At 36.0% G+C, this 25,754-nt stretch overlaps 2 protein-coding genes, 1 non-coding gene and 1 pseudogene across 3 annotated transcripts; 3 read left to right on the top strand and 1 right to left on the bottom strand.

Annotated features, from left to right (window-relative positions):
• The first annotated feature begins 2,819 nt into the window (after window positions 1–2,819).
• LOC121235046 (leucine-rich repeat receptor-like serine/threonine/tyrosine-protein kinase SOBIR1) lies at window positions 2,820–4,798 on the top strand. The gene has a single exon (XM_041131259.1). The coding sequence runs from the start codon at window positions 2,860–2,862 to the stop codon at window positions 4,783–4,785; it is 1,926 nt and encodes a 641-aa protein (XP_040987193.1). The 5' UTR covers window positions 2,820–2,859; the 3' UTR covers window positions 4,786–4,798.
• A 9,616-nt stretch (window positions 4,799–14,414) lies between these two features.
• On the top strand, window positions 14,415–14,486 carry TRNAT-UGU. The gene has a single exon. It is a non-coding gene; the product is annotated as a tRNA-Thr (tRNA).
• Window positions 14,487–14,632: 146 nt separating this feature from the next.
• Window positions 14,633–15,067, top strand: LOC121234545. The gene has a single exon (XM_041130507.1). The coding sequence runs from the start codon at window positions 14,633–14,635 to the stop codon at window positions 15,065–15,067; it is 435 nt and encodes a 144-aa protein (XP_040986441.1).
• Window positions 15,068–24,344: 9,277 nt separating this feature from the next.
• LOC121234544 lies at window positions 24,345–25,387 on the bottom strand (annotated as a pseudogene).
• Window positions 25,388–25,754: the final 367 nt, after the last annotated feature.

Raw genomic sequence — 25,754 nt, 5'->3', positions numbered from 1 at the left:
CTGGTTCAATCTAGTTTTAGAGAAATTTTATAACCAAACCGGTATATATCGTTTTAAAAATTTAAGAACCGATACGGACCGATTTATCAGTAAAACCGAAACTTTCGATTTTTTCAATTTCGGTCTAGTCCGGTCCGATTTTCCGGTTTACCATTTACACGTGTGACACTATATATATTTAATATTATAATTTTTTTAATACTAAATTTAATTGTAGGAATTTAATATTTATTATTAACAATTACTATTTCTTTAATGTTCAATTATAGTAGTATAATATAAGCAGTGTCTAATTTATTAGTGAGATTAATAAACTTGAATAATAAGATTAGAATTTCATGTTATATTAATTAGAAATGTAGCATATAATATATATAATATATATAATATAAAAATCCTATATAATATAAAAAATTAAAAATATATATATATCGGTCCGGTTCTGTTTAAATCGATTTTCATTTTTAAAAATTGATACCGCACCTGACTAATTACAAACCGGACCAAATCTCCTAATTCGGTCAGGTCCGATTCAACCGATTTTTTGATTTTTTCTTGCCCCTAATTGTGAGTAAACGCAGGCAATCACAATGTCTCTAGTATGCAAATCAAAGGGATCCGCAATTATGAGGAAAAAATTTACATGACTAGCTTATAACTTACAATGCATGCCAGTACTAGTCTTTAATTCAGATTCTGCTCAATAAGTCCAATAAAACTGCCTATGAAGTCAACAACGAGTGCATGAGACTAACATTTCTACAAACTCATGGTGTGTAGACGGTAAAGAGGGATTTCTATAAAATAAAGGAAATTGCATGTTGGTTTCAAGCCAAGAAAAAGATAGTTTTCATCATGGTGTGATGACTTATATAGAATTTTCCAATATATAATTTCCTCACATGCTGAATATTGCAAATTTGCAACCAAGTAATGGAAGAAAATTTCTAATGTTAATTACGTGGAAAAAATATCATAATTTCCGATAAATAAAGAGAATAATACAACTTTTTATACAACTATTATACAATTCACCTATTTGATAATAGAATAATATTAAATATAGTTCTAGATTGTTCAAGCTTCATGTACTCTTTTTGAAAAAAAATAGAGTCTATTATTAAAATTTGATTTTTTCACATAAATCTTAGATTTATCGATTTTTTTTATGCGAGAGTTACATATTTTAGACTATAAATATCATTTCTTTAAAATATATTACATAAATATAATAAAAATATATCCAATTAAATAGCTAATACCACGCAATAATAATTAGATATATAAAAATGAGTAATGTTATTCATTATCTAAACTTTTATTATTCTTCCATAATTAGTATTAGATAATTAAAAATTATTTATTATATTTTATTTATAAATCTATCATTTAATATCATATTATAAAATAATAAAATAATAATAAAAATTAAGATGCTGAATAATTTCTTTCTATAAAAATTGCGCCCTCTCAATTTCTCATCTATTGCAAGACTGACATATGGCAGGGACCTGAACTTATCCGCGTAGACGCTGTCAATTTCAAGCCATTAATTCTAAAGACGATCCAACGGACGAAAGTGGCTCAAAGACTTGTCCTGCTTTTTCGTTGACTCGACTCAGAGACTTCGGGGAAGCTTTCAATCAACACACATTTCCAACACTTACGGACTCGACAACAATTGACTGTGGCGTGTTGAATGGGGGCTTCAGTCCCAATCATTGTGTTTTTTTTTTTTTTTTTTTGTCAAAAATGTGTTCTATTTTTTTAAAAGATGCTAATGGACCACTTAAAACGCGTTAAGGTAATAACTGAGGTCATTGATTAAAATGCGACATACTATCAATTGATTCTGAATGTAATTAGAACGAGTTTACTTAGCAATAACAAACAAATGATTAATTCATGAGTAATAATTTTCATGGATACGTCATCCTTTTATAATTGAGAAATTTTATTTATCATTTATACTCTACACATCTATTTTTATTTGTTATCTTTTTTTTTCTCTAGCAGGTATGTAGTGTAAAGATGATGAGTAAAAGAACTATTTATAATAATAAAAGGAAAAAAATGTACAAGAGATCTAATCTTAAAAGAAAATTATTTATATAATTATAAAGTATGCAAGTCTTTACACTCACTTAAAAAAATAGACAAGTTTGGATCCATATGAAGAATATCATTTCTTAATAAAGGATTTTACTGTTTCTTAAAAGAAATATGTGAGACTTTCATACTCTATAACTGTATCTAATATTAATATTTTATCTTATAAATTATCTTGAAAGAAAAATTAAAATTTATCGTATGCATTTGAAAAATTATCTAGTAGTTCAAAGCCTCATGCTCTAATTATCTTAGATTGTGTTTGGTAAGTGAAATAATTTTAGACTATTTTATTAATATTTAAAAACAATTTATTATTATTTATAAATTATTTATTATTTTTTTTATTACTATTTACATATTATTTGAGATTATCTAAAGGTACATGTCTCTTGTATGGATAATAAGAATTACAGAGGGATAATGCACGTTCCAATTGTGCTCTTCATTTTTATATAATTATGAATTCAAGTCGATTCCCAAATTTTCTTAGAGGAGAGATTTTTCTAAATCAGTTAATAAAATAAACCTACTTTATTTCGTCAAGAAAAAAGAGAATAAAACAAAATCACAGTCGTTATTGCTTAATAAAGAAAATAATAATATACCTTTTCAAAAAAAAAATAATAATAATATAATTAATTAATCCACTGGTTTGAAAGGGAGCTCCCAAAGTCCGAAATTTTTCCACACGGCAGGCAGGCGCGAGGCGCCTATAAAGGATAACAAAACTTCCATACCTCGCCAGAAATGGCAGCCTTTCCCATCAACGGTAATGGCAATGGCCACGGCAAAGCTCGCCTCTCTCTTTTTACTCTCTTCTCCCTCTTCCTCCTCACTCACTCCAGCTTGACTCTCAACCTCTCCGATCTCAAAGCCCTCTCCACTCTCCAAAATAACTTGGGCCTCAACGCTCACCATTACCTCTCTGCCAAGCCATGCAACACTCCTGGTGTTTTCTGCGAGAGGAGGCTCTCGAACAACAGCATCCATGAGCTCAGAGTCACGAGACTCGTCTTCGATTCCAGAAGCCTCGATGGGTTTCTTTCCCCATTGATCGCTCGTCTCTCTGAGCTCAAGGAGCTCTCTCTTCCTAACAACCAGCTCGTTAACCGGCTGCCCTCCCAAATAGTTGACTGCCGGAAACTTGAAATTCTGAACCTCCGGAACAACCGGTTTTCCGGGGAAATCACGAGGGAATTGTCCTCGCTTGTACGACTTCGAGTCCTCGATCTTGCCTCCAATAAGTTCTCCGGGGACCTGGGTTTCTTGAAGTATTTTCCCAACTTGGAGAATCTCTCTATTGCGGATAATCTCTTCACCGGAAAAGTTCCTGCGTCCGTTCGTTCTTACCGTAATCTGAGATTCTTCAACTTCTCCGGAAACCCGTTTCTTGAAGGTTCAGCCCCATTGATGAACCGGCTCGAATACTCCGCCTCCGATGTCCCAAAACGACGGTACATTTTGAGTGACAATTTAACCAGAAGAAGCGTTAGTAATTCTGCAGTTGCACCATCTCCAAGTAGAATTGCCCCTTCTGATGCTCCAGCCCCTTCTCCGGCGGCATCAGCTCGCAATCATAAAAAAAATCACCGGAAGCTAACTGGATGGATACTCGGATTCCTGGCTGGAGGACTGGCAGGAAGCATATCTGGGTTCATCTTTTCATTAATGTTTAAGCTAATCTTGGCTGTGGTAAGAAGTGGAGGAAAGGAACCAGGCCCTTCAATCTATAGTCCTCTGATAAAGAAAGCCGAGCACTTGGCTTTCCTGGAGAAAGAAGACGGGCTAACTTCGTTGGAGATCATAGGAAGAGGTGGGTGTGGAGAGGTTTACAAGGCAGAATTGCCTGGAAGCGACGGGAAAATGATTGCCATAAAGAAGATAACTCAACCTCCAAAGGATACTGCAGAATTGACTGACGAAGATAGCAAGCTTTTGAACAAGAAAATGCGTCAAATTCGATCGGAGATCAATACCGTCGGTCAGATTAGGCACCGGAATCTTCTTCCTCTGCTAGCCCATCTGAGTCGGCCTGATTGCCATCTTCTCGTGTATGAATTCATGAAGAATGGGAGTTTACAGGACATGTTACATGATGTTTCACAAGGGAATAAAGAACTGGATTGGCTTGCTCGGCACAGGATTGCACTGGGAGTTGCAGCAGGGCTCGAGTATCTTCACCTGCACCATAGCCCGCGTATAATTCATAGAGACCTCAAGCCGGCAAACATTCTCCTCGATGATGACATGGAAGCTCGAATTGCAGATTTCGGGCTTGCAAAGGCAATGCCTGATGCTAATACTCATATCTCGACTTCCAACGTCGCCGGAACCGTGGGCTACATAGCGCCGGAGTACCACCAGACACTAAAGTTCACAGACAAGTGTGATGTCTACAGCTTTGGGGTGATGCTCGGGGTTTTGGTGATGGGAAAGCTGCCGTCCGATCAGTTTTTCCAAGAGACAAATGAGATGAGCTTGGTTAAATGGATGAGTAATGTAATGACATCCGAGAATCCCAAACAAGCAATCGATCCAAAGCTTCTGGGAAATGGATTTGAGGATCAAATGCTCTTGGTTCTGAAGATTGCTTGCTTTTGTACACTCGGTGACCCAAAACAGAGGCCCAACAGCAAGGATGTTAGGTGTATGCTCTCTCAGATCAAGCACTAAGTACGAGTAATGCTACGTACAAGTTTTAAATAGATAAATTTCATACAATTCTTTTATAAAATAATGGATCTCACTAATAAATAATAGTTTTTTTTATACTTTTTTAAAGTGGAATCTATATTTTTACAAAAATTTGTATGGAACTTATCTATTTAGAACTTATACAGATCATTTCTCATTAAGTTAATCCATTGTCTGTCTGGGGTGCTTGCCTTATAGCACGTGCTGCATTTGGCTAAAAACACAAGGCTCGGATAGTTTTACATAGTTTCTTTCCAGACCTCTTTCTTCTTTTAGTTCTCCCACTTATGTATAATTATTAATTGGTAAGGAAAAGAAAAATCTTTGTGCTTTCTTTCTCCCTCTCACTGTCTCTTTATCTGTCTCCTACTGCATGGTGAGAATACTAAAAATTAATGGTTATGACTATTAATATGTTATGACTATCAAAAAGGAAAACACCAAATCAAAAAGAGCAGTACTATACCAAGCGAAAATATGTCTCGAATTTGTGGCCCTAAAAGCACATTTTATTTTTTTCTTTTTATTTTTTTTTTATCTATTTTTTAATCATCATAAATATTTTTAAAAAAATAAAAAAAATTCATAATATCATTAAAAAATATTTTCTTAACCATTAAATAAAATAAAAAAATCATTCGAGATATTTTTGAGTCTCGAATTTGGTACCAAATCATTTCTCAATCAAAAGAATTAAGCATTTCTCAATAAAAAAATATTTCCAGGCCGCCTGCAACAAAAAATAATAATAATTAAAAAGAAGCTTTGACAAAAACTACCACGTCTTCTTGCAACGTCAGGCCTAAAATCCTACAGGAAGCCTGAAATATTCTTGCAAAAAAGTTAAAAGTTCCACTGGTGTGCTCCGATTTTTCTTTTTTGAACTTTCTTTAAAGCAACTAACCAAGTTTCACATTATTTTCCTTTTTTTTTTTTTTTTTTTTGACGTACGTGTCTCGCATTTCTTTCTTATTATTCAGTACCGATCCAACCTTCTATTTCAGAAAAGTCTGGTCCATCTTTCCGCCACGGGTGAATCATGGGAAGATTATTCTTAGCAGTGTGAACGCCGGCAAAGGTCATGAAATGGGCCAAGTTTCTACTCCTGACAAGTCAACATTTTCTTTTTCTAAACAAGCAAGTGTAGTGAAAAATGATGACAAGGAAGTAAACGCAAATATGAAAAAAGAAACAATCACACATGATATAGTATTTACATAATTTGACAAATTATCTACGTCTGCAAGAGCTACAGATGATTTTTATTTCTTGAGGAATCAAAATACAATAATATGGGACGGCTACTGTTCACTCTGATACAGTCACAAGTCAAGAACAAATCATATAAATACATCATGCGGCAGAAACCCTAAAGATTTCAGAAATAGTGATGTTTGCTCCAGCGACGTGTCGAGCCCGCTCTAGCCATGTGTCAAGCAGCTCTTCAAGCGAAACTCTCTGACTTCCCTCCACTCGAGCTGTGTGTCAAGTGGTATCGAGCAAACTCTCTATGACTTGCCTTTGCTCGAGAGGTCTATCGAGCTGTCTTTGAGCGAAACTCTCTGACTTGTATTCACTAGAACGGCTAAACGCTCCGTTCGAGCAGTGTGAACCAGATTCCATAATACTCAACAATTCTCCCACTTGGAGACTGGTACACCCACAGTATCGCCCTTTGCCTCAAACATGATATCATTCACCTCTGCAACTCACTGCCCCTGTCTTCATGCTAGAAGATCAACTGAAATTGCACATAACTTCAGTTTCTTAAGTGTAACACCCTTTGTCAACATATCAACAGGGTTCTTACTTCCACAAATTTTCTCAAGTAACAATTGTCCATCATCTAACAATGATCGTATAAAGTGATACCTGATCTGAATATACTTAGTCCTGGAATGAAATGCTGAGTTCTTGGTAAGGAATATGACACTCTGACTATCACTGTAGAGAGTGCCCGTCTGATTCTTTTTAACTAATTCCTCCAAGAAGCTCTGTATCCAAACTATCTCCTTTGCAACTTCTGAAACTACAATATACTCAGCTTCTGTAGTAGACAAAGAAACTGTCTACTGTAGATTGGAACCCCATGAAACTGTAGTACCACCCAGAGTGTAAACAAATCCTATGGTACTTTTTCTGCCATCAGTATCTTAAGTTAAATCAGCATCAATATAGCCTTACACCTCTAAACCCTTTGCTGAGAAACACAAGCACGTTTTTGAAGAGCCTTTTAGGTACCTCAAAACCACTTCACTGCTTCCCAATGTTGTTTTACAGGGTTACTCATATATCTACTCATAACTCCCACTGCATGGGCAATATCTGGTCTAGTGCAAACCATAGCATACATAAGTGAACCAATAGCTGAGGCATAAGGAACCTTACTCATATAGTCTTGTTCCTCTTCTGACTTTGGTGCCTGATCCTTGCTGAGTCTGAAATGACTTCCTAAGGGTGTGCAAATTGGCTTCGCCTTGTCCATATTAAACCTACTAAGTACCTTTTTCACATATTCAGCTTGTGAGAGTCTCAACATGCCTCTGGCTCTGTCTCTAACAATTCTCATGCCAAGGATTTGTTTGTAGCTCCCAAATCCCTCATTACAAAGTGCTCTGACATCTGCTTCTTCAGATTATTGATCTCATCAATATTAACCCCTACAATAAGCATGTCATTCACATATAGCAACAAAATAATGTAAGAATTGTCAAACTGTTTTACATAACAGCAGTGATCTGTCTGACATCTGATGTACCTTGCACTGCACATGAAGCTATCAAATTTCTTATACCATTATCTAGGAGCTTGTTTCAGGATACAAGCTCTTCTTCAATCTGCAAACTGAACCTTCCTTTCCCTGTACCACAAACCTCACAAACCCCACAAACCCTCAGGTTGGTGCATGTAGATGTCTTCTTCAAGATCTCTATGAAGAAAAGATATTTTCACATCTAATTGCTCAAGAATAGATCTTCAGTAGCAACTGTAGCAAAACTAACCTAATGGTTGTGATCTTTACCACAGGCAAAAAGATCTCAGAGTAATCAATACCCTGCTTCTACTAAAAGCATTTTACAACAAGTCTGGACTTGTACCTCTCACTGCCATCATGCTCAATTTTCACACGGTATACCTACTTGTTGTGTAATGCCTTCTTCCCTAATGGAAGTTTTGTCAACTCCAATGTATGATTTCCTAGCAAGGAATTCATCCATCCTTTATGGCCAACTTCCACTTGTTAGAATTTTCATCTTGCAAGGTTTTTTAGTAACTATGCAGTTTTCCACCATCTATCAATAGAATATAATTCAAAGTAGGTGATAAACGTTGTGGATGATAAATAGTCCTAACTAACCTGCAAACTGCAACTGTAGGAGTGGACGACTCTGAATTTGGCTATGGAATAATAGGAATGAGTGTATTGGACCCACTCTCCTCGTCACTCATTTCTCTACATTGCACTGTGGCTTCTGATAGGTCATCCAAACTCACAAACTCAGACTCCTGAGGAGCAACTTCAGTAACTGTACTAGACTTGTCCTTGTACACAATCTTCTCATTGAAAATCACATTCCTACTTATAATCTTCCGACCCTGATCATACTAGAAACGATAGCCAAATGCCTCGTCTCCATAGTTAATGAAATAACATTTCCTTGACTTAGTCTCAAGTTTACTACGACCATCAGAATCAATAAGAACATAAGAAAGACAGCCAAAAGTTTTAAGATGAGAAAATTTGACATCTTTCCCACTCCAAGCCTCCTCAGGCAGTCCATAATCCAGTGAAACTGATGGCCCTTTGTTTATCGAGTATACTGCAGTGCTAACTGCATCTGCCCAGAAAGTAGGTGGTAGCCCAGCATGCAGCCTCATGCTTCTAGCATGCTCATTTATGGTTCTGTTCATGCGTTTAACAAATCAATTTTATTGTGGTGTCCCAGGAATGGTCTTCTCCATTTTGATACCCTGAGTTGCACAATACTCCTTAAACCCATTATCAATATACTCACCACCATTATCAGGCCTCAAGTATTTCAGCTTCAAGTCTATCTCTGTCTCAACCATGGCCTTCCAAATTTTGAACACATTAAATATATCAGATTTATGCTTCAAAAAATAGATCTATACCTTCTTGTTGTGGTCATCAATAAATGTGACATAGTAACGAGAACCTCTAAGAGATGCCACTGGGGAATGTCCCCACACATCAGTGTGCACAAGATCAAATTTCTCTTTCTTTAGTGTTCTGCCACTCTTCAAGAAACTGACCTTCTTCTGGTAGCTTGCCTCTAGATAGAAGTTCTTTCATGCCCTTCAGACTCATATGGCTAAGCCTGCAATGCCACAAATCTGTTGTACTCTCTGCAACGGTAGTAGCAATAGTGTTATTTAAACCAGTAGTCATATAAAGTGTACCAGTTGTCTTACCCGAACCAGTACTAATGCCCCTTTGGTGACCTTCCAGGTGCTATCCGAAAACACTACTGAATGGCCACAATCATCAAGCTACCTAACAGAAATGAGATTCTTCTTCAACTTAGGAATGTGTCTGACCTTCTGCAAGATCCATTTGTTCTTGTTAGGGAGTACAATGTCTCTCATCCCTACTATATTCAACGCCTCTCCATCAGCCAGATATACCTTTCCAAAATCATATGCAACATAGTTCTGCATTATCTCCCGATGGGAAGATATATGGAAAGAGTCCCTGAATCAAGTATCTAGTCATCAATTGGACTATGAACTGTAAGTAATAGTGCATCATGTACTTCTTCAATTACCACATTAGCATTATCATTCTCGGTCTTCTTGGGATTTCTGCAATTCTTCTTAATGTGGCCAGCTTTGTCACAATTCCAGCAAGTTGTCTACTGACCAGGCCTTGACTTGCTCTTGCCCCTGTTCTTTGATTTGATCTGCTTCTGTTTGAGTTACTGTCTTGTGCTCTCCCCTGAGAGTCAACATTCAGCACTGAACTTGAACCCGAGGTCCCGCTCGAATCTTTCCTGCACACCTCCTCAGCCAAAATCAAATCACGGATATCATCATATTTCAACTTTGACTTACTGGCAGAATTACTGACGGCCATTCTCATGCCTTCCCAACTATTTGGCAGTATGCCAATAGTATCAGTACACGTATCTCATCATCAAATTCAATTTCAACATAAGACAATTGATTTATGATAGTATTAAAATCATTCAAATGTTGTGTAACAGACGTACCATCCACCATCTTCAAATTGAATAACTTTTTTATCAAATGTACCTTGTTATTCACTGACAGCTTTTCATACATACCTGACAAAGCTGCTATGAGATCCGCAGTCGTCTTCTCCTTGATGACGTTGTGTGCAACGAATCTCGATAGGGTTAGCCAAATAACCCCCAGAACCTGTCGATCCAACAGAGTCCAATCAGCAACTAGAATGTTGCCCGACTTCTTCCCCAATAATGGAAGATGAAGTCTCTTCCCATTGAGGTAATCCTCTATCTGCATCCTCCAGTATCCATAATCCATGCCATCAAATTTCTCAATCCCCGATACCTTCACTTCCTCTCTAGCCATCATTTTTCTTCAAACCCGAACATTGGCTCTTGATAGCAATTGTTGTGAAAAATGATGACAATAAAGTAAAAGCAAACACGGGAAAAACAAGTAATCACACACGACACAGTATTTACGTGGTTGGAAAAATTGTCTACGTCTACGGGAGCTGCAGATGATTTTTATTTCTTAAGAAATCACAATACAATAGTATAGGGCGGCTACTGTTCACTCTGATATAGTCACAAGTCAAGAACAAATCATATAAATACATCATGGGGCGGAAACCCTAAAGATTTCAGAAATAGTGATGTTCGCTCGAGCGTCGTGTCGAGCCCGCATCGAGTGAACCTGTTTCCTGCAATCACTCAAGCCATGTGTCGAGCGGCTCTTCAAGTGAAGCTCTCTAAATTCCCTCCGCTTGAGCTGTGTGTCAAGCTATGTCAAGCGAACTCTATCTAACTTGCCTTTGCTCGAGCGGTTTGTCGACCTGTCTTTGAGTGAAACTCTCTGACTTGTATTCACTCGAGCGGCTAGACGCTCCGCTCAAGTAGTGTGAACAGACTCCATAATACTCAACAACAAATATATCATCCAGGAAAAAAAAATCATTCAAATAAGTGAAATGAGATAGATAAGGAGGGGGTGGGGTTCCCAACAAACACCTTATTACAACAACCACAACGAAAAAGTGAAAAAAAAAATTAGGATCAAATACTTGGTCCCCACCCTCCAAAGAGAGTGTCTTCTTAAATAACGGTTTTTTGCAGTTTCCACAGTTGTGCGAACTGTGGAGCCACCGCTGGAGGCGGTGAAAGCTGAAAGTGTGCTGCGGTTTGTTGTTTTAAGATGTTTCTTGAATAAACCTGTATTTCCTTTCTTAAGATCATCGGTTAGGGAAAGCGGAAACATAATAGGAAGACCGGCATCTGATGGACTGGATGTTGGCAGGCCAAGTTTTTTCATGCACATTAGTGGTGGCGTGTGGAAACCACACACCGGTGATTGTGAGATAGGGTGGGGCAAATCTAAAAGATTTTAAGGAGAATAATCTACTAGTGTGGCGCGTGTAACCAACGGATGCTTTATGGAGCGGCGGCGTGTGAAGGACACACGCTAAACAAGTTGCACATGAGTGTCACACATTGAGATTTTCTTCGTTGTTCCATTTCATCCCAGTAGTCGATCGTTGGTAGGGCTGTAAACGAGCCAAACCAAGCCGGTCTTTGGCTTGTCAAGCTCGGCTCGACTCAATATACTCGAGCTTGAGCTCGAGCCAGAGCTCGAGATGTTTTTTTATTATTAGTTCGAGCTCGACTCGATAAGCTAAACGATCAACTCGAGCTCGAGATCGAGCTCGTCCCACAAATGAATTCGAGTTGAGCCAAGCTCGAGTTCAAACTGTGTATTTTTTTTAATAAGATTTAATAATTAATAAAATAAATAAATAAAAATCTAATATTAAATTTATACAACTAACAAGTAAAACCTCTATTGAATTATAAAATTTTAAAAAATTTATAAATAATTAATATCTAACTAGTTTATATTTATCCAAAATAGCAATATATTATATGTCTACATATATTATTAATACATACACTTAATATGATATCATATATCTATTTTATATATAGTTCTCATATACTAGTATATAAAATTATTAAATTTTATCTACTAATTATTATATAAATTAGAAAATATACCTATGAAGTATATATTCACTATATAGACATAAATAATTAGATTATATATTACATATTTAATTATAAAAGTGGTATGCTTATATTATTAGTTACTACATATATATATGTGTGTGTATATATACAAATGTGTATGTATATATTTATCAATATATGAATGAGTTTTAATCGAGTCAGGTTAACGAGTCGACTCGAGCATAAACGAGCGAGCCTTAACGAGCCGTAGCCGAGTCGAGTCGAGTTTTATCGGGTATGTGTCATTTACAATTTGAGCAGGTATCTGCTTTAATGAACGAGCTTTTTTTTTCACGATTCAAGTTTAACCGAGCGAGTACCGAGCGGGCTATCGAGTAGACTAGTTCATTTACAGCCCTAATCTTTGGAGTGCGTTAGATCTGACCAAAACTGAATCGGTGGAAATGAGAGATAAAAAACATAAGTATGAAAATATATACATAGATCGGTAATGGAAAATGATCGGAGAGACTCTATGGTGGAAACACGCAAAGACGATAGGTAGCTTTTCTAGAGAGAAGGAGGAACTTCTCTTTCTAGAAACAAAAACACACTTATTGTTCTTGAGTAGCTTGGACCTAATGAGTGAACACTTGGATGTGCATGAATGTAACTTGCTTCACAAAAGGAAAAAGACCTAATAATTCAGTGGAGGAAATAAACATGCTTCAGTCCTGCACACATGAGAAAAATGCAGACCAGGAAAAATTACCATTCATACGGATTCCTGATAGGGAACTTCTGCATCCATTATTAGTATACACTCCGTCTCCAAAGTAATTACAAATTAATACAGTTATTTTAGTCCCATGAAAGATTATCTTCATTGCCCAAATTATAGAGCTTTGAGGTTCATTTACAAATATAAAATATCTTGCGTTGTAGATTCATTTCAAACCAAGGATCGTAAAACGATGCTATGATTTACTAGCTTTACTTATGAAATTAATGAATGCAAAACCAATAACTCGGTATCTCAATGCATGGCAGGCCCTGCGCGCACTTCTGTCACCACTTCCACTGGAATACTCATAAAGAAACCCAGTGGATAGACACCGCACCTGCATGCATTAGTCAAAGTACAATCTTCTCTAAACACAACTATATACATGCATGGACAGTGTGGAACAATCACAAACTGCTGTTTTGGTATCTGTGTGGACATGCATGAGCATGAGACCACTGAGATCGAGCAATATAAGCATACCCTAGTCCGTTTTGGCAAATGATAATTCACGGAATGTGTAACACACCCGAACGGAAAAGGATTCACACACACAGCCTGTGACACAGGAAAACTCACTTCGAGGGGAGTTCCACCAGAAAAAGGGGTAAAGACACAGAAGAAATTAGATGGTTTTGTTACTTTTTCGATAAAGACTTCCAGTAGCTAGACTTACAACCAAAGGAAAAAGGCCCAAACTCAACAGACCTAAGAATTAGATAAAAGCTGAAAGGGATAACCGCCCAAGGACCACCCTGCGGCCCAGTACTTGCTGACCCATTACATAAAATGAAAGACTCCTACATTAGCCCATGGCCCATGGCCCACGACCAGCCCACGTATTACTAGTTGAGTTCCCTTGAGTCAACTGAACACTTCAGTTTGAAGCTTCCCGAATTGCACCACACATGAGTTAGGGTTTCATCCCTAACCTTCTTCCCGCCGCCTCTCACCGTCGGCAACACCCACTTCTCCACCGAGCTAAGGAGCTCCACGGTGGACTTGTTACAGAATGTTAAAAATTACATCATGTTGATACGCAAAGTTGTAAGTCTAAGTGTAAAGATGCCACTTTGGTTTTGATTAGCCTGTAACAAAGATTTGAAGAAATTCAATATTCAGCTTCGTAATACGAGAATAAATGAGATTGAGAAAATTGATTATCAATATTTATTATTAAAGTTAGAAAGTATATTATCGATATTTATTATTAAAGTTAGAAAAATATATTATCAATATTTATTATTAAAGCTGGTTTGGTTTCAGATATAGTTTTATATGAAAGTTGAAAAAAATATTATTAGAATATTATTTTTTAATATTATTAATATTTTGGGATTTGAATTGAGATTTTAAAAAATTGAATTGTTTATTATATTTTATATGAGAATTTAAAAAATTGTAATGATGAGATGGGATAAAACACTTTTCAAACTCAAACGGATCCTTAGAGTTATAAAATAGATTATCAATATTTATTATTAAAGTTATAAAATAGATTATCAATATTTATTATTAAAGTTAGAAAATAGATTAATATTATGCAATATTTATTAAAGTTAGATAATACTTTATTAATATTACGTTAATGTAGAAAAAGTAAATTTCAGGAAGCCCCTATAGCTCAGTGGTAGAGCGTCAGTCTTGTAAACTGAAGGTCTGTAGTTCGATCCTGCATGGGGGCATGTTACCTCTTTTTCGTGTTTTTTCCCATATTTTTCTTTCCTACTTCAATCTAAAAGACGCCATTTTAAGTGCAAGTGGCATTTTGCTCTGCCCTTAAAATTCTTGATCAAATAAAAGTCTCGTTTTGCATCTCCTCTGCCCAACAATGGTGAGCCTTCTACACATGCTCACGAAAAAGACACCCTCTGTAAGAATCCTCCCCTCCACCCTAAAAACCCCGCTATTTCTTGCACCGGATCCCCTTCTTATTCCCAACCAAAACCATCTTCGCACAACAAAACAGCCAGATGAAGAACATGCTAACGATGTAGATTCTCTTTCGGGTCACTCTTTCAGAGCGAAGGTGGAATCCCCTCAAACATTGCGCTTTTTCCCCAGTTTCCCATTTGGGTTTTGCTTAAACCCTGTTTTCTCAACTGGGTTTGAGCGATTGGCGGTGCTTGAGGCCGAGGATGTTGAACCCGTCGATGATGCGACGAGGATTTGGGCAGATAGTGTGAAGAAGAAGAGGAAGAGGAAGATGAACAAACATAAATACAAGAAGCTCAGGAAGCGTCTTCGTCGCAAGGCTAGGACGTAATTGGTGAGACTTCAATGCATTGCTCGATAAGTTATTCCGCTTTCAGTTTCCCTACTCTTGTTGAGGGATTAAACTTTTATGTCTTTCGGTGGGAATCTATTTCTGTAGAATTAGGGGATAGTTTGTTGAGGAATGATAATTCCTTTTCGAGATATGTAGTACGCTCTCTTTCGAGATTGGAATGGAGTTGCTAATAATTCTTTCTTTTTGGGGGTTTTTTGTGTTTCTATTTGAAAGTTGCTTACTTTTTATTTTTCTCACACACACACACACACTCTCTCTCTCTCTCTATTTGCTTAATTAATGTTTTTGGTATACTCTACGAAAGTCTATATGCAGTGAAATTATCATTGCTGATAAGAATGTATTTAGGTTGTGTTCGGATGTTAAATTGAGTTGAGTTGAGTTGAGTTGAGTTGAGATGATAAAATATTATTAGAATATTATTTTTTAATATTATTATTATTTTGGGATTTGAAAAAGTTGAATTGTTTATTATATTTTGTATTGAAATTTGAAAAAATTGTAATGATGAGTTGAGATGAGTTGAGAGGAGTTTAGCTTCCAAACGAAGCCTTAGTCTACTTGAGAGTGGGTTTGCACAGGATTTTGAGCTTTGAACTGATGGGTAGTGTAAATGAAGTTAATGCATTTAGATGTTGAACTGAGTTGAGTTGAGTTGAGATAATAAAATATTATTAGAATATTATTTTTTAATATTATTATTATTTTGAGATTTGAAAATGTTGAATTGTTTATTATATTTTGTATTGGAATTTGAAAAAGTTGTAATGATAATGATGAGTTAAGATGATTTTAAGTTCCAAACGATGTTACATCTGCTCCACAGTTGTATGAAATTTTCACAGATGTGACCTACTATAGCTTTGGCCCTTTATCTATCGCACCCTTCTCCTGGTTGTCATTTAGCATAGCATATTTTTAAAGAGTTTTTATGTGGATGAACTTCAGTTATAATCAATATATGCTTTGTTTAAATAGAATATCTGCGTAAATGACTAATGATCAAAAAGTCAAGACAACACGAACGCCGGAAAGATCAATTTTTTATTTTTTCCTTGAAATAAGAATTGAGAATTTGAGTTCCCTGATTTTTATATTCTATCCTACTTAAATTTTTTATTCTTGGGTAGTAGGGTTCGAAAATTTCTCTTACAGAATTCAGTCAGCAGTGCTTTCCTGTAAAAAATGTGTGTGTAACAGCCTAAGGAAGGCCTAAGCCACATTTGAGCCATACTTCAAAAGGACATGGTACAACTGGAGCCCTTGAAATTATTATAAAGAGCAAAAACATCTCCCTCTGAAGCAATGCGGGATATGATTCACCCCCTATACTTACTCAGTATGGGATATCACATTGTGGGGTTTGGGGGGAGGGGGGCACATGCATTGCTACACATCTAGCGGAATATGTGTGTGTCACTATATATACATATACATTTCATATATATATGCATTTGTGAATGGCAGGGGTTGCACTAGCTTTGGCAAAAGGAGAGAAGATTAGTTGAGATGTCTTTGCCATTTACAACCAACACTGGTATCTTACTGAGGAGATAGCTTTAATAAGGATGGTGGGGGGAAATTTGACAAGATAAGAAACGTATAATTATATATATCATTTGTACCTATCAATATAACCCCTACGGGTTGGCTCAAGTGGTAAAGGCCTTGGGCTTGGGAGTATGCTCCCCCTAGCTCTAAGGTCCAAATTCCCTTGGGTGCAAACGATCTCTAGGGGCCAACGGACTGAGGGATTTTCCCCTTGAATTACCTGAGGTGCACATGCAGGAAACTCCTTGCCGAGGGCCTATGCATCCCTGGGATTAGTCGGGATGCTGTTCCCGGACACCCTATGCCAATAAAAAAAAATTTGTACCTATCAATACACACACACATAGACACACACACACACACACACACACACACACACATATATATATATAGCATTTGTGATGTGGCAGAGTTTGCATTGCACTAGTTCCAGCTAGATGAGAAAAGAAAACTATGTTTTTGCCATTTGCAACCAATACTGCTAACTTTATTGAGGAGATGCAAGTGATTTAAGGTAGCAAGGGAGGATATGTTGGCCTATCCTTTCATTTCAATGTGTAGTTTAAACTTTAAATGAAAGGTGATGGGCGGTTATGGTTACCTGCATCAAAATTGGCAAGTTATGTATGGTTTGGCTAAATGGCTTTGCACTTAAGAGGAGAGCCTTGACTTTTTAGATTTTTCTAAAAATAAAAATGACTTGGCCTCTTGGGTTAGTACTAGATCTTGATAAGTGATTCTTCTGCTAGATCTTGTTGTTTAAATATCCTTGACCTTTTATGGAATGTGTTGCTTAAATATCCGTAGTTGACCTCTGGTAATTCATGTCTGTAGGGAGTCAACTTCTTCTCTTTCAACTTCTCTTCTTTTGTTCTTTTTATGAAGCAATGACTTGCGTTAAAATGAATGACTTTGTTAAGTAACCATGTTACTTCTTCGTTAAAAATGTCTTCCTTTCCTTTACTTGCTAATGTCAAATAACTTACACAAATATTGGTGTTCACTAGTACGTCAAGCAGGTTGGTGAAATTAAATTGAAAGGTAGGTTTACAGTACAGCAGATCAAAGTCCACTTTTGGTGGCTGGGTCCTCCGAGGTCAATGAGACCTCGAGAGTTTTTACTTTCTACACTGCATTCTTTGATGCATTAGAATCTAATCTGGAGAGAAATTGAAAGGTAGGTTTACATTTAGAAACGTTCTATACATTCATGGAGAGAGGGACTGGTTGGGAGCATAGTCTTGAGAGAAAATTACTTTCAATCATAGTTAACCATTACTCGGGACTTGATGAAAAGTCTCTATATGCACTTTAGTTGGTTTTAGGTGAATAACATATCTTAATTTATGTAAGTGAATCTTCAATTCATTACATAAAATATAAGCTAATCTAACCTTGGGCCTAGGTGAACAGCATGGACCTAAGCAGGACTGCTCACCCGGCCCCAACCTGACCCGATCTAGGGGCATTCTGTTCGGCCGACTACTCAACCCAAAATATTTTTGGAAGAAACGGGTATTCCAACCCGATTTTTTTTTTTTTAAATCTATATATATATATATATACTAGAAAATTTTGATTATCATTCTATACAAAAAATTTGAAATGGTTTGTTCCAATGCTCTTTTGTGATTTTGGATAGGAGGTTGTGATCGTGCACTAATTTGCAGAATCTATTTGTTTATGAAGTTCAATGTAATTAGAATATACATTGTAATGAATGTCCTACAGTTCATTGTATTTTCAAACCGGATGGCTCTGTATTTCTTCACGTTAGACTCTAATTTTCTTGTCAATTACATGACTTTTTGGGAATAGTTATAGGCTGAATTGCTTTTAGATGTAATATTCATGGTTTGTTCATCGTTTCCGGGAAGATGAGATATGGATATTATCAATTTGAAATGAGATATAGATGATTACATTCTATTTATTACATCAAAATACTATTATAATTACATCATTTTCTAATTGATCTTTACGGTTCATTAATTAATTTATTTTTTCCTCCAACCAATAAGCTAGTGGACCACTTCTGAAAGAAAACAACGCAAATGAACAAGCTTTACTCTAAACCATTACAATGGTGTATCTCTAGGATGAACCATTACAGTTGAGCAGCTACGTGGAAGCTCACTTGTACCCATGTTTACTCTCCACGTTTCGATCAAATCACATGATATTTCCACATCTATGAAAACGTATAACTGGATCGCACTGTCACCATTGCGTCTGCTTGAAACACCAACACATAAATTTTCCAATCCAGCTTTTGCATTGGTCTTGTTTCTGCCGCTTCGCTTTCTTTCTTGGTATTATTATTGTTACTTCCTCCATGGCACATCCCTCCAGCTCCCGTTAATTTGCAAGAGAGAGTCATCTATTACAACTGAAATGGAACTACTTTAATTTTTAAACACAAACTCTAATCAGGAATCAGAAATAAGAATAAAAGTCCATCTCAGAAAGCATTAATTAAGTGGGAAAATTATACTCTTTCAGAATGCATAATAGTATAATATTATATAATAACATCTCACTTAACCAATCAGCAAGCAAAAATGGTCTTACCCTTGGATTAGTTAGTTTTGGTCTAAAAGTACTTCAAGTAATCTTCAATGGACCTCATTCAAAATATTCTTCAAAGTTATCTCTGCATGAAAAAAAAAAAAAAAATTATGTTAAACATATAATTAATTGAAATGAATATAAGAAAATATTCTTCAAATATGAATCTTACCGGTTTCTAACTTGTAGCTTTTAGCATCTTCCATTACATCTTGAGAGTCATAATTATTGGAGGGAGCCATCAACCAGTTTTGTGTGCAGATAAGAGCTTCAACTGTTGTTGGGGCTAATAAGTTACGAAATGAATCTAAGAAATGACCTCCAATGCTAAATGCCGACTCGGAAGCAACAGTTAATATGGAAATAACTAATACTAAATGAATCGTCGTTTGACTTTATATAAGAGTTTCCTCCGTATTTCCAGTTAGAAGCCACCTACAGGTTATACGTAGGCAAACTTCATCTCATAATATATGTTGCCAACTTGTATGTGTTCTTTTTCTATTGTTTTTGGGTAATAGTTTGTAAGTACGTAGCTTGAGAAGATCTTTGACTAGTAAATTGCCTTTGCATTTTAATTTCGTTGGACAATAGGGACTCCCGCTCTCTGAATTTTAGTTTCACATATGACATGAATTTACAAGTCTCAGTTCCACCTAATGCAACATCCCTGAACACAATTTGATTAAAGCAACCATTACCTCTCTAAAAATAAACATGCGAAATGTAATATTAAAAGTTCAATTATTTGAATCCATAGCTTCCAACAATTTTGCTTTTTCTTTTTTAAAGGATGAGTTGAACAACCTGATCACAGATCTGCTGACAGAGTCCTAGTTCAAACTTGAAAGCTCCCACCTCTTATAGAATAAGCCAACAAGTCCATTTTCAAAAGCTTCTCAATTTTTTTTGCTGTCCCCTTGTCTTCAAGTTCAAAACTTCAAATTGGGTATCATTTTCTTATAAGAACAAATTACTTGTCCAAGCCCAACTAGCAGCTAACAGCTATATTATTTAAAAAAAGAAAAAAAAAAAAAAAAAAAAAAACAAAGAGAAACCTCTGTCTCTCCCTCTGTTCTCACACACATTTGTAACTTGCCCAAAGAGGGGTCTGAATGGTGCCTAGTAAGTGAGTCTTATTTGATTCTTTTTAAATTGTGCATGAAGATTGTTTAACTTGCTATATCTAAAAGTTAAAAGAAAAAAAATACCTCTTGAAACTGTTGTGTATCACCAATAACAGGGTCTGTTCATGTGGTGTAGGTGTTAGGTGTTTTGGCTCAAGTAAAGGATGATAAGGACTCAATTGAGGTCTTGGTGCAACCCATTGAAACTACTGACAGGCTTTTCCAAGAAATTTTTTGAATTGGGTTGCCGTTTCAATGGATTCCTCATTAGGGCTGTAAGTTGATTAAGAATTTGTAATCGTATAATTTGTTCAATCTCTTAACTAACCCCTGGTATCTCATTCAAACCCAAATCCTTCTCATTCAAATGACACATCCATCCTTGAAAACTCCCAAATATTGCATCCCAAATTTCATTAAAACTGAAACAAAGTGGGTGAAAATGAACAAAACAAAGCACAAAACGACACATTCATCCTTGTGGCAGCCTCAAAAACTTCAGTCACAAACAAAGATTGAACCCTAACACCTTATAAAATCAACTCACCAAATCAACAAAAACCAAGACTATCAATTCCTTACCTTCTGCAACTACGAGAGTGAGCTACGAGGGAGTGAGTGAGGTTGCAATCGATTCTGTGAAAGGCTGAGAGTTGTGACGAAGAGAGTGAGATTGTGAGAGGAATCGAGGATGAGAGCTGCGAGGGAGAGAGTGAGCATCGAGTGAGAGAGAGAGAGGAGAGAGGAGAAACCTGAGATGTGAAGGAAGTAAAAAACGACGTTGTTTTAGCTAGACTAAAATTGGGTATCGGGTATTACCTGTTTAAAAGAGCAAACGGGTTCGTTATTCTAATTCCGTTTTTACACTTAAACGGGTTAGGTTTTCGAGTTGAAAAATCGGCCGGGTCGGGTCATTGGTTTTTTTCCCCCCCAACCCTAGACCTAAGAACCATGTCTATAATAGGTAGTAGTGTTGCTGGTTGGCTCATCTTTGTTGGAGAGCGACAATTCTACATCCTAGAACAACATGAATTGGAACCGAGGAGATTTGCCTTTATTGTAAAAACAAAATAAAGTATCCTTTAAATAGAAAAAAGAAATAAACAAGGGCCTGATCTTTAATTAACCTGAACTCTTTCAGGAGATAGCTAGATTGTAAAGTGTTTATCAGCATGCATGCAGTCTTCAGGAAACATGGAGTTGGGTCTAGGATTTGGACTTGGATGGAAGTGGGAGTTCCGTTTCTTGTAGCTATATTGGATATTAATTATCATGATAAAATGATTATTATAAGTTGTGCCAAAAGCTTAAACAGATGGAAGAATTGATCAATTATTAACCATTAATCGTTAACACTTATATATATATATATATATATATATATATATATATATATAGATTGAGGCAATTTAGAGGACCATGCATGAGCCTTATTTCTTCGACGACAAGGCAATAGATCAAAGGATACCAATTGGCTGATCGATGCCTATCTTATCCAAGATTCCAGCTTAAATATTGACGTTCACCATGGATTTTTTTTTTTTATTTTTTTATTAGCTGGCTAGACATGATGACATCAAGCTAACTATATATAATTATTATTATTTGGTTGGGTTTTCTTTACCCAATGAAAAATTCTAAATATAAATCTCACACTTCTGTACACTACTTAAAAATATGTGATTGTATCATTTTATCTTCATATATATTTCATGAAATATGAGGATAGAAGAGTAAAATCACATGTTTTAAAGTAGTGTGCAGGGTGTGGAACTTCTGTGTAGCACGACTCTTACCCAATTAGTAACATGTTCTCTCCATCTAAATATATCATTTTGTCATTTTGATTCCATGAGATTCTCATGAGTGCATTAATCCAAGGACACAAAAATACAGTAGTGTGCAATATTTTTATCGGTGTCGAAAGAAGGGTTTCTTTTGTCTGGCTCGTTGTGGAGCTAATTAATTGGGGGAATCAAAGAAATATATGCATGCTTGTCTCCCATTGATCGATGCTCATTGTCTCTCATTGATACTTTTACTAGTCTTACATGCATGCAGCTAGTAATTCACGTGATAAGACTGAAATTCTCATAAATATATACACCGACTAATTGCAAGCTGCAGTACTATTTGAATATTTCTTTTCATGTAATAGCCTAAGAAAAAATTCAAACCACTCCTTCCAAGATCATAATCTTTTAAGGGAAATATTTTAGTCACAAAAAAATTATATAAAAATAAATCTATAAATTAACATGAATTGATGTAATACGTCAGATTTAAAATTAATTTTATTATAAAGTAGATATATCATAAAACTATTTTAGTTTATAGATTTACTTTTATATAACCTGTTTATCTCTATAGCAATTCTCATCTTTTAAAGAGGAATCAATACAAAATCATATGAGCTTCGTGAACATCATCTTAATTATCTTAATTATATTAGGCTTATATATAAATAATGATATTTAGAGTGGAATCTTCAATATTAGGCCCGAGATCGTTCAGGAATATCTTGGGAAAACTAATTAGAGTTTAACAGTTTAATTGAGAGCAGCAGTATAGCCCATGGTTTGTTTTGAACGTACGCGCGGATTCATTTCATTTCATTGAAATATATATATATATATATATATATATATATATATATATATAATATTATTCATGAAGGACAACGGACTATGCATGACGTGCACTTCCACGTGGTATACCACCGTGCATATATATATATATATATATATATATATATATATATATATATATATAGCTAGCTTGAAGTAGACTTGAACTCGCAAATAACATATTTTATGGTTATTATATATTGATGCATGCAATTGGTCATGTACCCAAATAATTAGTGATTGATTATTATCATCATTAAACCTTTTATTCTTATTATTATTTTTATATATATGATTAATTAGTCACTTAATCAAAGTAATTAATCATGTTAAAATGCTTTTTATACATCTCATAAACTGACGTAACTTTATTATATATTTTATTATATTATAAAATTATTTTTAATTTGTTATTTTTTATTTTATAAAATAGATTTAACCTATCATAATTCAAGAAAATTCTCTTTAACAGGCCATTTCTCTCTATTTATACGTACATACTGCACATGATATACAAAAGTGAATTGATCGATCGACTGATCATGATGCTGGTTAATTTCGGTTGATACTACGTAAGCGCTTACGCAAACCCACTATTTATATATTTGAGGTTGTTAAATGCGACATATTAACTCCCCCATCTTTTCTAATCTTTACCTTTGTAATTCCAAATCTAAATTAATCAACTAATGAAATGCTTACCCGGCCATGACCACTTCATGAAATTAATAACATGATGCCGGCAGCACATGATTAATGCAAATCAAAACATAGTACACGTAAAAATCGAAGAAGTGTTACAGTTATAAAAAAATTTTATAAACATAAACTTACAAACTGATATGAACGTTTCATATGATATATTAAATTTTTTTTTTTACAATAAAATTAATTTTACAATCTACTATACTACGTGATCAAATAATATCATCAGTATGAATATTTAATATATTTTAATGCTTACAAAAGTAAACCTTAATAATTGAAACATATATACTTCTTTGCAGCATTAAGATTATTTTAATTTTTCTTTTCCTTTTTTTTTAGTTCTAATAATTAACTCCTCGTCACGATGAACCAACAAAAGTCATCAAGAAAGAGACGAGACTAATTGGACTATGCAAAATCAACTTAATAATTTGCCCCTAACGACAATATCGACTTTATTTTCTTTAATCTATAGACCTTTCAATTTGGATGGGAAAAATTATTAAGAAAATAAATCACTCAAAATCATGTGATTTCAACTACTACTAATAATAAATTATGTATCCATTTGTTTAGGAAATCAAACCCAGACAAGGGAAGATAAAAAATAGATCTGCATGAGGGTATGCTATGATCTTCATACATGCATGGGATTTTACGAACTCCGGCCGGTCATCTCAGGTTACACAAATCTGAGGACTTTGAGATGTCCCATATCTTAATCTCCCCATCTAGACTTCCACTACAAACCGATACGACACCGCTAGAAGCGCCCCCGCCGGCAGTACTGCTGCCAACGACTTCACCGGTTTTTCATGCCCTTCCATTATAACCATGCAACGGTACCCACTGTCTTTGCCACGTTGCCAGATCCTCACCGTCCTATCTGATGACCCACTGGCTAACAAATCTTCCACGTTGATTAAGCACAGTATAGCGCTCGTGTGTCCCCACAATGCCTCCACAAAAACCACCGAATCTGCAATATTGTTCTTCTTCTCCCAAACAAAGATCGAACGGTCAGAACCGCCGGAAAACAACACCCTTCCATCACCGTTTAGAGCCAGAGCATTGACGGAGGATCTGTGCTTCTCTAGGGTTCTTACCAAAATGTGCTTTCGTAGGGTATCATCTCTCTCCCAGACCCTAATGCACCCATCTGCTGAAGCTGTGTAAACGGTACCATTACCAGAAACTACAACGGCGTTCACAGCGTCTTCATGGGCTTTCACAGACTCCAAACACCGATTTTCAGATATGTTCCATATTTTAAAGCTTTTATCCCAAGAAGCAGAGTACATTAAATCTTCATTAACGACTAGGCCTGAAACTGCATCGCAGTGTTCAATCCAAAGCCGCTTCTTGTGCCGCCGGACGTGGACATAATTCTTTTGCACAAGGGAACGGTACAAGCGTTCTTTGAAGGTGGGAAGAGTGTACGCGAGGTGGTGTCGCGTCGGCTGTGCGATCCGCCATACACGAATCTTTGAGTCTTGGTGAGCGGTGAAGATCTTTGTGTCGTTGAAGGCGATAGACTTCACGGACCCGGAGCTGGGATCGTGGTTGAATGTGTCGATATGGGTGTGATTCGATAGATCGAAGACGATGACTATGTAAGCAGAAGAAGCGTAGAGGAGGTTATTGTTGTTGACCGCGAGGCAACTGACGTGGGAATGTGGGGTTTTGAGAGTGGTAACGCGGTGGTGCTTGATCATCATATCAGGGACCGTGTGTAATCGAAAGAGATATTGCTTTGAGGACCTAATATGGTTTTTTTGGACACATTTTGACTGCTACGCATTTGGAAGAGAGAGATCTAGAGAGAGAGAGAGAGAGAGAGAGAGAGAGAGAGAGAGAGAGGTAGAGGTGTATAGAGATATTTCATGTTGCATGTTGGAGACGGGATTAATATATAACATGGGAACGCTCTAATTTACAGGGGGCTTGTTAATTAGATGGAGTAATTTGTTGATGCTTTTTTCGGGTAAACTTGTTCGGTTCGAACGACTCGTATATGTATAATAGTTCTATTAATGAAGATGAAGATCATGTGCATGACTTGACAAATAAATAGATATATAG

Source organism: Juglans microcarpa x Juglans regia, chromosome 6D (assembly GCF_004785595.1).
Source record: "Juglans microcarpa x Juglans regia isolate MS1-56 chromosome 6D, Jm3101_v1.0, whole genome shotgun sequence".
In the NCBI taxonomy this organism is placed as follows: domain Eukaryota; kingdom Viridiplantae; phylum Streptophyta; class Magnoliopsida; order Fagales; family Juglandaceae; genus Juglans; species Juglans microcarpa x Juglans regia.
The sequence above is the reverse complement of the archived record's forward strand: the minus strand, read 5'-3'. Positions and strand labels throughout refer to the sequence as shown.

Coding starts and splice junctions, on each gene's coding strand:
- LOC121235046 (XM_041131259.1), top strand. CDS start 2,860: ATGGCAGCCTTTCCCATCAACGGTAATGGCAATGGCCACGGCAAAGCT.
- LOC121234545 (XM_041130507.1), top strand. CDS start 14,633: ATGGTGAGCCTTCTACACATGCTCACGAAAAAGACACCCTCTGTAAGA.